This window comes from Hyla sarda, chromosome 2 (assembly GCF_029499605.1).
Source record: "Hyla sarda isolate aHylSar1 chromosome 2, aHylSar1.hap1, whole genome shotgun sequence".
Taxonomy (NCBI): domain Eukaryota; kingdom Metazoa; phylum Chordata; class Amphibia; order Anura; family Hylidae; genus Hyla; species Hyla sarda.
The window spans coordinates 325,543,313-325,553,968 of record NC_079190.1 but is presented as its reverse complement, the minus strand read 5'-3'; the positions used below and the strand labels follow the sequence as shown (position 1 = coordinate 325,553,968).

The window sequence follows — 10,656 nt, the reverse complement described above, 5'->3', positions numbered from 1 at the left end:
TAGGGAAGGAGATTGGCCTTCAGTGGTTCATTCATAGCAACTGCACTGTTATTCTAGAAACCACGGGCACAGTCCACCCAATCATTAACAGCTCCGGGGCCCTCTTTTCAGAACCTCTCCATCTCTATAAAGTCTTGGCATCATTATGTCTACAGAGTTGTTTCTGATCCTTCACTTATTGTACTCATGGTCACCATTTTCTTAACCTTTACAAATTGAAAACCAGGGGTTCTATTATAAGCTTTCAATCCCTCTTCCCCTTTCTCTTTTATAGAGAACAGGTTCATTGTAGCAGCATCACTGATATGTTTATACTGAAATATAATGTTTTATCGGGGACACCATCAGCAATTTTGGGGGCCCATACTGGTACAATGTCAGCCCCCCCCCACTAACCAAAAGCAATAGCCTGAAAACCTCTTTTTTTCATTTGTCCCAGATTTTAGCATGTAAATGGACAAAAAGGGGCCTGAGGGGGAGCAAAAGATGAATAACTGCTGAGCCATTGTATACTAGAGTAAGAGGTAGGGAGAGAGCACAGCTGCCATACTCCATGACAAGTGGAGGAAGGACGAGCAGCTCATCACTGCTGGTGCTATAGGAGACTGGGAAAGCTGGGTACCAGATGTTGTGCTACTCTTCTGCCATTCTGGATTCTTATAAAGTACTGTGAGCCCTGCACTAAGACTCCTGAATGACAGAATATTAATGTGACATCTGCTACTTCTCTTCCTGTCTCGATCCTAATATGGCTGTCACACCAAACAGATAATATGGAGGCTACTTTAACACTGCCATTGCGCCCCGTCAAGAGCAGCCATCAAACTCTCTCTTTTTTTTTTTTTAGTTTGACGCCCATCATTTTGAAAGGGTGCAGTGGGCAACAGCAGGTCCCGATGGACCCCATTATAGCCAATGTTGTCCATCGGGTGCCAAGCAGTATTTTTTCTTCCGCTATTCTCCCCGGCAGCCCCAACAGCTGTCACACTGCCATGTGACAATGGTAGTGTGAAAGAAGCCAAAGCTGGGTGACAAGTGCACATAAAGATGGGGAAGTATTAGCCCTGCACTGTGTACCACCTGCCACCAAGCTTTCCTAGTCTTCCGAAGAAAAATCCTATATACCCATATAGTGCCCCACACAGTGGATACACACATACACATTGCATAGCTACAAACATGCACATTGCATATATACACCCAACATACAAAAAAAAAACACAAACACACGATTAGGCACATGACATATGCACACATACATACCTGCACCCTTTTTTTTTTAGGCAGGATTAGACAGCTCCAGGGGATTCACATTCACATGTTAAGCCTCCAGCTACCCTTCTGCTCCCAGCTGGCACTGTGGAGCCTGCAGCCCATCCCCTCCTCATATGCCCCAACTGCAGAGCTGTAAAGAGCTTCATATATAGATCAGGAGGCAGGATACCTTACTGAGGGGGCAAAAATGGTTCCCTGGAGAGCAGAGAGGGGTCCAGTAGAGGCTCTCTTAGTGCAGATGTTAGGTTATTGCACTCATACGTGGATTGTGGCAGAGCCACCAGACCAGTGTAAAAACATCATCACGGAAGCCCGCTACCAGCCATTCAAACCAAGCTGCGCTAGAACCTGGGCAAGTACTTGCACTTGAACCAAGCCTAGTCATGCTTGATGGCCTTTATGTGTCCACACCGTGCTGGGGTGTGCTCTGTAGCAATTGAAGCAAACATGCAGTAACCTGCTGTTGCTATAGGTACAGGTAGCCATGTTGAAATTGTTACATATTTGGCCTTTGCCCAGGTATATAACTGGGCATCCCAATCTGTCTACTGCGCTGCTTGGTTTCTGGCTTGCTGGGGCACCGCAGCTGTACTCTTACCAGCACCAACCTCAGACTGTGCATTGACTTGTACGCACCAAGCAGTCGTGTGAAAAATGGAGTTACACAAAGAGCAAGTAGGAGTTTTGAGCCCCACAAAATGTTTGCAAAACAACTCTGTGTCTATAAAGCCCCAATAAAGTGACATAGTTGAACTAACTGAATGCTGCTGCAGCCTTGGCTCCAAGGGACATATGATAGTCGTAAAAGGCTGTGCCTCCATACTTATAAGCCAACTCCGTAACTTTATTTATATTCAAGTCTAATTCTTCTCTATGTTCTGGCTTAGCAGAACACACAACATCCATGTATAGTCCAAATGCTAGAAAGAATTCTGGGATGTTGAGCTTTCAGTTCAGCCTGGCATCTTTGCTTTTAACCCCTTACGAACACAGGGCGTACCTGTACACCCTGAGTCCGCTCCCTTTCTATAATGCGGGGCGATGGTGTGGCCCACATCATAGTGGGTTGGGCCCGGCCTCTAACAATGGCCGGGACCCGTGGCTAATAGCGCATGGCACTGATCGCGGTGCCGCATGCTATGAACCCTTTAGATGCGGCGTTCAAAGTTAATCGCCATGTCTAAAGTGAAACTAAACTACCCCCAGCATGCTCAGTGGGCTGTTTGGGACCGCCGCGGTGAAATCGCAGCGTCCCGAACAGCTGTAGGAAACGAGGAGGGTTCCCTTACCTGGCTCCTGGTGTCCGGTCGCCGAATGACTGCTCAGTGCCTAAGATCCAGGCATGAGCAGTCAAGCGGCAGAATCATCGATCAATGGTTTCCTATAAGAAACCATTGATCAATGTAAAATATCAGTGTGTGCAGTGTCACTTTTTATATCATGAAAAAATGAATAAAAAGCAATCAAAAAGTCCGATCAATACAAAAATGGTACCGCTAAAAACTTCAGATCACGGCACAAAAAATGAGCCCTCATACCGAAAAATAAACATTTTATAGGGGTCAGAAGATGACAATTTTAAACATATACATTTTCCTGCATGTAGTTATGATTTTTCCCAGAAGTACGACAAAATCAAACCTATATAAGTAGGGTATCATTTTAATCGTATGGACCTAAAGAATAAAGAGAAGGTGTCATTTTTACCCAAAAAGGTATTGCATAGACACAGAAGCCCCTAAAAGTTACAAAATTGTGTTTTTTTCTTCAATTTTGTCGCAAAATAATTTAGTAGAATTGGTGGCGCAAAGAGTAAGCCATCATATGGATTTTTAGGTGCAAAATTTGGTGAAAGAGTTATGATTTTTTAAAGGTAAGGAGGAAAAAATGAAAGTGCAAAAACTGAAAAAAAAAACACTGGTCCTTAAGGGGTTAAAGACCACTGATAGTTGAACACATGGTACAGTTTTGGTCTCCGTGACATTGTTGGTAGCAATTAACAAAGATGCCAGGTTTACATCCTTTTCTCCCAAGATGTCTTTACGAATTGCAGCAGGGATGAAATGTGCTAGGGTAACATTAGGGACCACAGGAGCCCTACCTGCTGCAGATGCTTGAGATGTAGAGGCCACTGCATCTATGTGCTGGATGACTCTCTTGCACGAGCCCTCTCCAACTCCTCCAGCATGGATTGGAAGCCTGTCATGTTCGTCACCATAGTGTTCATCATGGGGTGGAGCTGGCCTAGAGATGTGTTGAGAGTCTGCATGGACACCAACTCTTGGCTGCCCCCCGGAGCAGCTTCAGATATTAACAAATTATATGGCACAGCTTTCCTGGCCGAAGCCTTGACATGATTTGATGAATAAATTAATATACAACTACCAGACAGATGAAAAGCATAACATACGATACAGTGGAATCTACAGGTGACATGATATAGAGGAGAAGCACAGATGATATACACAAAACAGTACAATCCACAGGTAAAATTTTGCCGGTAACCTGCACTTACCACCCGGACAATCTGAAAGTAACAGCAAACCACCAACTCTCCTACAGCTACAGGGGACGTATGAGCTCACACAATGTTTCTGAATCGGAGAACACTGCCAACACACATATGCACCTGACAGAGGTGGAGAGGGGGTGAAATAGCCCTCGCCACTCCCACAAATAAAGCCTTAATCAGGCCTAACACTTATTTAATGTAAGGTGTCATGTCCCTTCTTTGGTGAGTTTGCTTATTTTTACGTCATTGTAGAATTCTGTTGCACGCTAGTTCTACAAAATTCAAAAACTGTAAAGAAAATTTCAAGTTATATCACTAAATGAACACCCTTTATTTACTTATATTAACTACAGTAGGTTACTATTTGAGAAGTGGCTTATTTTCATAGGCCTCAGCAACTCCAGCATTATTTCATTATCTCGCACATTATTTCACTGAGCTACATAGTGTTTAAGATATATGTATATATACTGTGTATATATATATATATATATATATATATATATATATATATGTATATTCAAATATGAATCCCAAGCCGTTCTGTACCCATAGTAACAATATTATTTAGATTCATTTCAGCCCAAACCAAAAAGCCTGTAAATCTGTAAAGCTGTTGGGATTATGTGTATATAGTGTGAAAGTATCTTCTTATTCCCCAGGGTAACATGTTATCATCTAAAATGCATCATTAGAAACATTAAAGGGTTATGTACTTTTTAATGGAAAATAATTACTTGCTATTATATATATTGATTTGTTTTTCTCTGCTTCTACTCTTGCAACTTCTGCAGAAAAATAAATAGTTTTTACATTGCTGCTTGTTCTTGGGGTCACTATGTGAGCATCATGAGACCTTAAGGGGTACTCACATGATCAAAAGTTATTCCCTATCCACAGGAGAAGGGAAAACTAGAAGTTCAAACAGAGTAAATAAAGTAGAAGCCTTGTGTGCGGCCAGTACTCCAATTGTTGCCTATAGGGGGCTTAGCTCCTTTGTTCATGTGATTGATGGGGGGTTTAGTGGTTGGACCCCCACCAGTCTGCTAGTTATTTACTATTCTGTGGATAGGGACAACTTTTTATAATGAGACTATCTCATTAATGTGGCTAACAGCACCAGAAATTTGTGTAATAACCTCATAGAAGGAATACAAGGGATGCTTATGGGTCAGCTGTATTGATAAGGAAAGTGCTGCTCCTGCCCTTCCCTGCCCTCCTTGTTTATTGATATCAGATACATAAGCCAAAGTCTGCTGCATGTTTTCTGTGAGAGTATTACAAAAATGACACAATATTTTGGTCAGAGTATCCCTTTTGGACTGGGCTAACTGTATACAATGCATTCAGAATGTCTTTAGACACTTTCACTTTCTTCACTATTTGGTGTGTTGTGGCCTTGTTTGACAATACAAAATAATGTTTTCCCTCATCATTTTACCCTCAATACTCCATAAGGAGAATGAGAAGTAGAATTTTGAAATGTTTGCATATTTATTAAAAAGAACATACTAAAAATGTTATAATGATAAAGGTATTCAGACCCTTTGCTATAACACTTGAAATTTAACTCTGTGGGTCTCCAATTTCTACACCATAGGCTGGGTTCACACTACGTTTTTCCCCATACTGTTTCCAATCAGTTTTTCTAATGAAAAATGTATGGCCAAAAAACGGATGGAACCGTATGGAAACGTACGGGAAAAAGTAAACCGTATGGGTTTTTAAACAGTATACTGTTTTTAAAAGTGCATACGTTTCTGTCGGTTTGTTTAAAAAAAAAAACATGCGTTTTTTTTGCAATTTTGTCCATTTTTTTAATTAAAGTTATTCTTGTTTGAAAATTCCAGGGAAGTAGGAGTGGTTTTCCATGTGGTCTTACCTTGATAGGTTGGAGAGAGACAGGAGAGCAGTTTATTGCTAGAGCTTGTGCATTTTGTCCATTATTTCATTTGAGACCATAATGGTTACGCCAATTTTGCGGATGCAGTTTCTAGAGCTGCGTGAGCGTGAGAGGGAGTGTGTGCGGAGGAGATTGGCACTTCGGTATTGGGTGCAACCAGTTAATGCCATTCGGCCACGGCTTGGTGCATTTGAAGCACTGTGTGTCCAGCTACGTAAGTTTCTGGACAAATTTCATCGCTATCTGCGGATGACCCCTTCGAGCTTTGATATGTTATTGGAGCTTGTTTGTGACGACATCCAGTGCCAGGATACGCACCTCCGGATTGCAGTGTCGCCAGAACAGCGCCTTGTGGTGACCCTCAGGTAAGCAAATTCATATACATAGTTTAGTCCATGCAAGAGGCTTTTTTTTTTTTGTCTTGAAATCTGTATATATGCTCTCTCTCTCTCTATCTATCTATCTATCTATCTATCTATATATATATATATATATATATGAGAGAGAGAGACTGAAGGTACAACGCATATTATACATAGAGGCTGGAAGTACTACGAAGGGGAACTATATATAGATATATAGATATATATATATATGTTTCCAAAATAGTCCTGTGGTGTCTGGCAATCCTTTTACTTTTTTTTTTATTTGTAATTGACTTTTCGAGCCAAGATTTATAGTATGCACTGTTATAGTATAGTTTATTCCCCTCATAAGGTTTTTTTTTTTTTTTTTTTTATCAATATCTCCATAGGGTGTAAGTGGTGCATATGGGAATATTTTTTTATGGTTGATATTTTTGAATAAAACAATGTTCTTTGTTGCTATAGACTAGCACTCTATTTTTTTGCTAGCTATTGCTTCAAGGTTCAAATTGTGCTTTTTATCTTTTAACGCTTATCCTCCATCAAAGATGTACAGTTGCCCATCGCAACATAATATTTTAAAACGTTTTCTTAAATTTTAACATATTGGTAAAAAATTATTTTTGGCAATAAGAGTACTGCTTTTTAACCCCTTAAGGACCTGGGGTTTTTCTGTTTTTGCCCTACTTACCCTTAAAAAATCATAACTCTTTCAATTTTGCACCTAAAAATCCATATGATGGCTTTTTTTTTGCACAACCAAATCTACTTTGTAATGACGTCAGTCATTTTACCCAAAAGTGTACGGCAAAATGGAAAAAAAAATCATTGAGACAAAATAATGAAAAAAACCCCCACATTTTTAAACTTTTGGGGGCTTCTGTTTCTACGCAGTAAATTTTTTGGAAAAATTAACACCTTCTCTTTATTCTGTAGGTCCATACGATTAAAATGATACCCTTATAGGTTTGATTTTGTCATAATTCATAACTACATGCAGGAAAATTAATACGTTTAAAATTGTCATCTTCTGACCCCTATAACTTTTTTATTCTTCTGCGTATGGGGCGGTATGAGGACTCATTTTTTGCGCCATGATCTGAAGTTTTTAGTGGTACCATTTTTGCATTGATAGGACTTATATTTTTTCATGATATAAAAAGTGCCCTAAAATGCACTATTTGAGACTTTGGAATTTTTTTGCACGTACGCCATTGACCGTGCGGATTAATTAACAATATATTTTTATAATTTGGACATTTTCACACGCGGCGATACCATATATGTTTATTTTTATTCACACAGTTTTTTTTTTTAATTGGGAAAAGGGGGGTGATTCAAACTTTTATTAGGAAGGTGTACAATGATCTTTATTCACTTTTTTTTTTTTTTACTTTTTTTTTTTGCAGTGTTATAGCTCCCTTAGCGACCTATAACACTGCACACACTGATCTTTTACATTGATCAGTGGTTTCTCATAAGAAACCACTGATCGATGATTCTGCCACTTGACTGCTCATGCCTGGATCTCAGGCACTGAGCAGTCATTTGGCAATCGGACAGCATGGAGGCAGGTAGGGGCCCTCCAGCTGTCATGTAAGCTGTTCGGGATGCCAAGATTTCGCCTTGGTCCGATCAGCTCCCTGAGCTAACCGGCATTGTTTTACTTTCCCTTTAGACACGGTGTTCAACTTTGAATCACCGCGATTAGTGCTAGGCGCTGTTAGCCACAGGTCCCCGCCATTGTTAGAGGTCGGGCCCGACCTGCAATGACGCAGGGCCACACCGTGGCCCTGTGTTATAGAACGGGAGTGGATTCATAACGTACCGGTACATCATGGGTCCATAAGGGGTTAAAAGCCCTTTTTTTTTTTTTTTTATTAAACACATTTTTTAAACATAATTTATCCAATATATGAATTTAAAAACTTTAGAAGGTCTCTGTGGTGCAATTGGGTAGCACATGCAGAAATGAAAGGTTGGTGGTTCAAGTCCACCCAGAGACACTACAATTTTTTCATATTGATATATAGTGAAGCTATCAGCTGCTGAATCTGTTTGCGGTGGCAGTGCGGGCTAATGTAATTTTTTTTAATATATTTTAAAATTATTTATGACCTTATTAATTATTTACATGTTTATATTTATTTTTTTAGATTTTTGGCCAGTGGAGAGACCTTCTCATCTCTCCATTACCAATTCCGAATGGGAAAATCCACCATATCAAAATTTGTTCCAGAAACATGTGAGGCTATATGGCGGAACCTTCAGCCCCAGTATCTCCCGGAACCTACCACCTCTATGTGGAATGTAGCAGCAGAGGGTTTTTGGAGACATGCCAACATTCCGAATTGTGTAGGGGCCCTGGATGGCAAACATGTCCGGATCAAGAAGCCATGTAAAAGTGGATCAGTCTTTTTCAATTACAAAAAGTATTTCTCAATAATCCTTATGGCAATATGTGATGCCACTTATAAATTCATGGCAGTAGACATTGGGGCCTATGGTCAAAACAATGATGCCAGGGTTTTCAAGGAATCTAATTTGGGTAAAGCCCTGTATGCTGGCACCTTTATGATCCCTGAGCCCAAACCATTACCTGGCACTGATGGACCTGCCCTGCCCCATATAATCGTGGCTGATGAGGCATTTCAGATGTCTAAAAATTTACTAAAGCCATACTCTGGGAGGAGGCTTAATCCACAGAGGCGTATCTTTAATTACCGCTTAACGCGTGCTCGCAGATATGTTGAGTGTTCATTTGGGATTCTTACAAACAAATGGCGGATACTTACAACCAGCATCCAAGTGAAGCCAGAATCTGTGGACAAGATCATCCAAGCTTGTGTAGTACTACATAATTTCTTGATAAATATGGAGCCCTCGGGAATACCCACAATGGAAGAAATATGTGAATTTAATCTACCCGGAATGGAACCATGTCCAGTTAGATCCACTATGTCTCTCATGCATATACGGGATCAATTTTCTAACTATTTAAACTAAGAGCAAGGTGCCTTGCCATGGCAGGATGATATGTACCGTATATACTCGAGTATAAGCCGACCCGAGTATAAGCCGAGACCCCTAATTTCAACCCAAAATCCCAGGAAAAGTTATTGACTCGAGTATAAGCCTAGGGTGGGAAATACCTCATCCCCCCCTGTCATCATCCAGACCCGTCATTAACATCCTCATCATCATCCCCTTGTCATCATCCCACACATCCCCCCTTCATCATCCCCTTATCATCCCACACATCCCCCCTTCATCATCCCCTTGTCATCATCCCACACATCCCCCCTTCATCATCCCCTTATCATCCCACACATCCCCCCTTCATCATCCCCTTATCATCCCGCACATCCCCCCTTCATCATCCCCTTATCATCCCACACATCCCCCTTCATCATCCCCTTGTAATCATCCCACACCCCCCCCTTCATCATCCCCACCCCCCTTCATCATCCCCACACCCCCCTTCATCATCCCCACACCCCCCCTTCATCATCCTCTTCTCATCATTCGCCCTCAGTGGTCTTCAACCTGCGGACCTCCAGAGGTTTCAAAACTACAACTCCCAGCAAGCCCGGGCAGCCATCGGCTGTCCGGGCTTGCTGGGAGTTGTAGTTTTGAAACCTCCGGAGGTCCGCAGGTTGAAGACCACTGCGGCCTTCAACATCATCCAGCCCCCTCTCACCCCCTTTAGTTCTGAGTACTCACCTCCGCTCGGCGCTGGTCCGGTCCTGCAGGGCTGTCCGGAGAGGAGGTGGTCCGGTGAGGAGGTGGTCCGGGCTGCTATCTTCACCGGGGGCGCCTCTTCTCCGCGCTTCCGGCCCGGAATAGAGGCGTTGCCTTGACAACGACGCAGAAGTACGTTGGCAATGAACGCACCTCTGCGTCGTTGTCACGGCAACGTGACTATTCTGAGGCCGGGCCCGAAGCGCTTAGAAGAGGCCTCCCCGGTGAAGATAGCAGCCCGGAACCACTATCCCACCGGACCACCTCCTCTCCGGACAGTCCTGCAGGACCGGACCAGCGCCGAGCGGAGGTGAGTACTCAGAACTAAAGGGGGTGAGAGGGGGCTGGATGATGTTGAAGGCCGCAGTGGTCTTCAACCTGCGGACCTCCGGAGGTTTCAAAACTACAACTCCCAGCAAGCCCGGACAGCCGATGGCTGCCCGGGCTTGCTGGGAGATGTAGTTTTGAAACCTCTGGAAGTCCGCAGGTTGAAGACCACTGCGGGTGGGGGAGTTCACTCGAGTATAAGCCGAGGGGGGTGTTTTCAGCACGAAAAATCGTGCTGAAAAACTCGGCTTATACTCGAGTATATACGGTAGGTATGTTTTTTTTATTTTATTTAATTTTTTAAATATTTTTTGCCCATTGACACCTTATGTGTACTAATGCTTGTTTTCTTTCCCTTTGTAGATGTTGTCTACACAGATAATCCTATCATCATTGAGGAAGCAGTCTACCTGTGTCTATTTGCACCTTGTGTTACTGTTTGATTTCTTATTTTGTAAAAAAAAATAAAGGACCATTTTTCTGAAAATGTAAACTTTACTTTTTGAAAAGAATCCCAAAACAGTCTGTTGTTT

General features: G+C 42.1%; 1 protein-coding gene across 1 annotated transcript; it reads left to right on the top strand.

Annotated features, from left to right (window-relative positions):
• The first annotated feature begins 5,907 nt into the window (after positions 1-5,907).
• LOC130357930 (uncharacterized) lies at positions 5,908-9,063 on the top strand. Its single transcript, XM_056560686.1, has 2 exons — positions 5,908-6,055; positions 8,212-9,063. The coding sequence occupies exons 1-2, from the start codon at positions 5,940-5,942 to the stop codon at positions 9,059-9,061; spliced, it is 966 nt and encodes a 321-aa protein (XP_056416661.1). The 5' UTR covers positions 5,908-5,939; the 3' UTR covers positions 9,062-9,063.
• Positions 9,064-10,656: the final 1,593 nt, after the last annotated feature.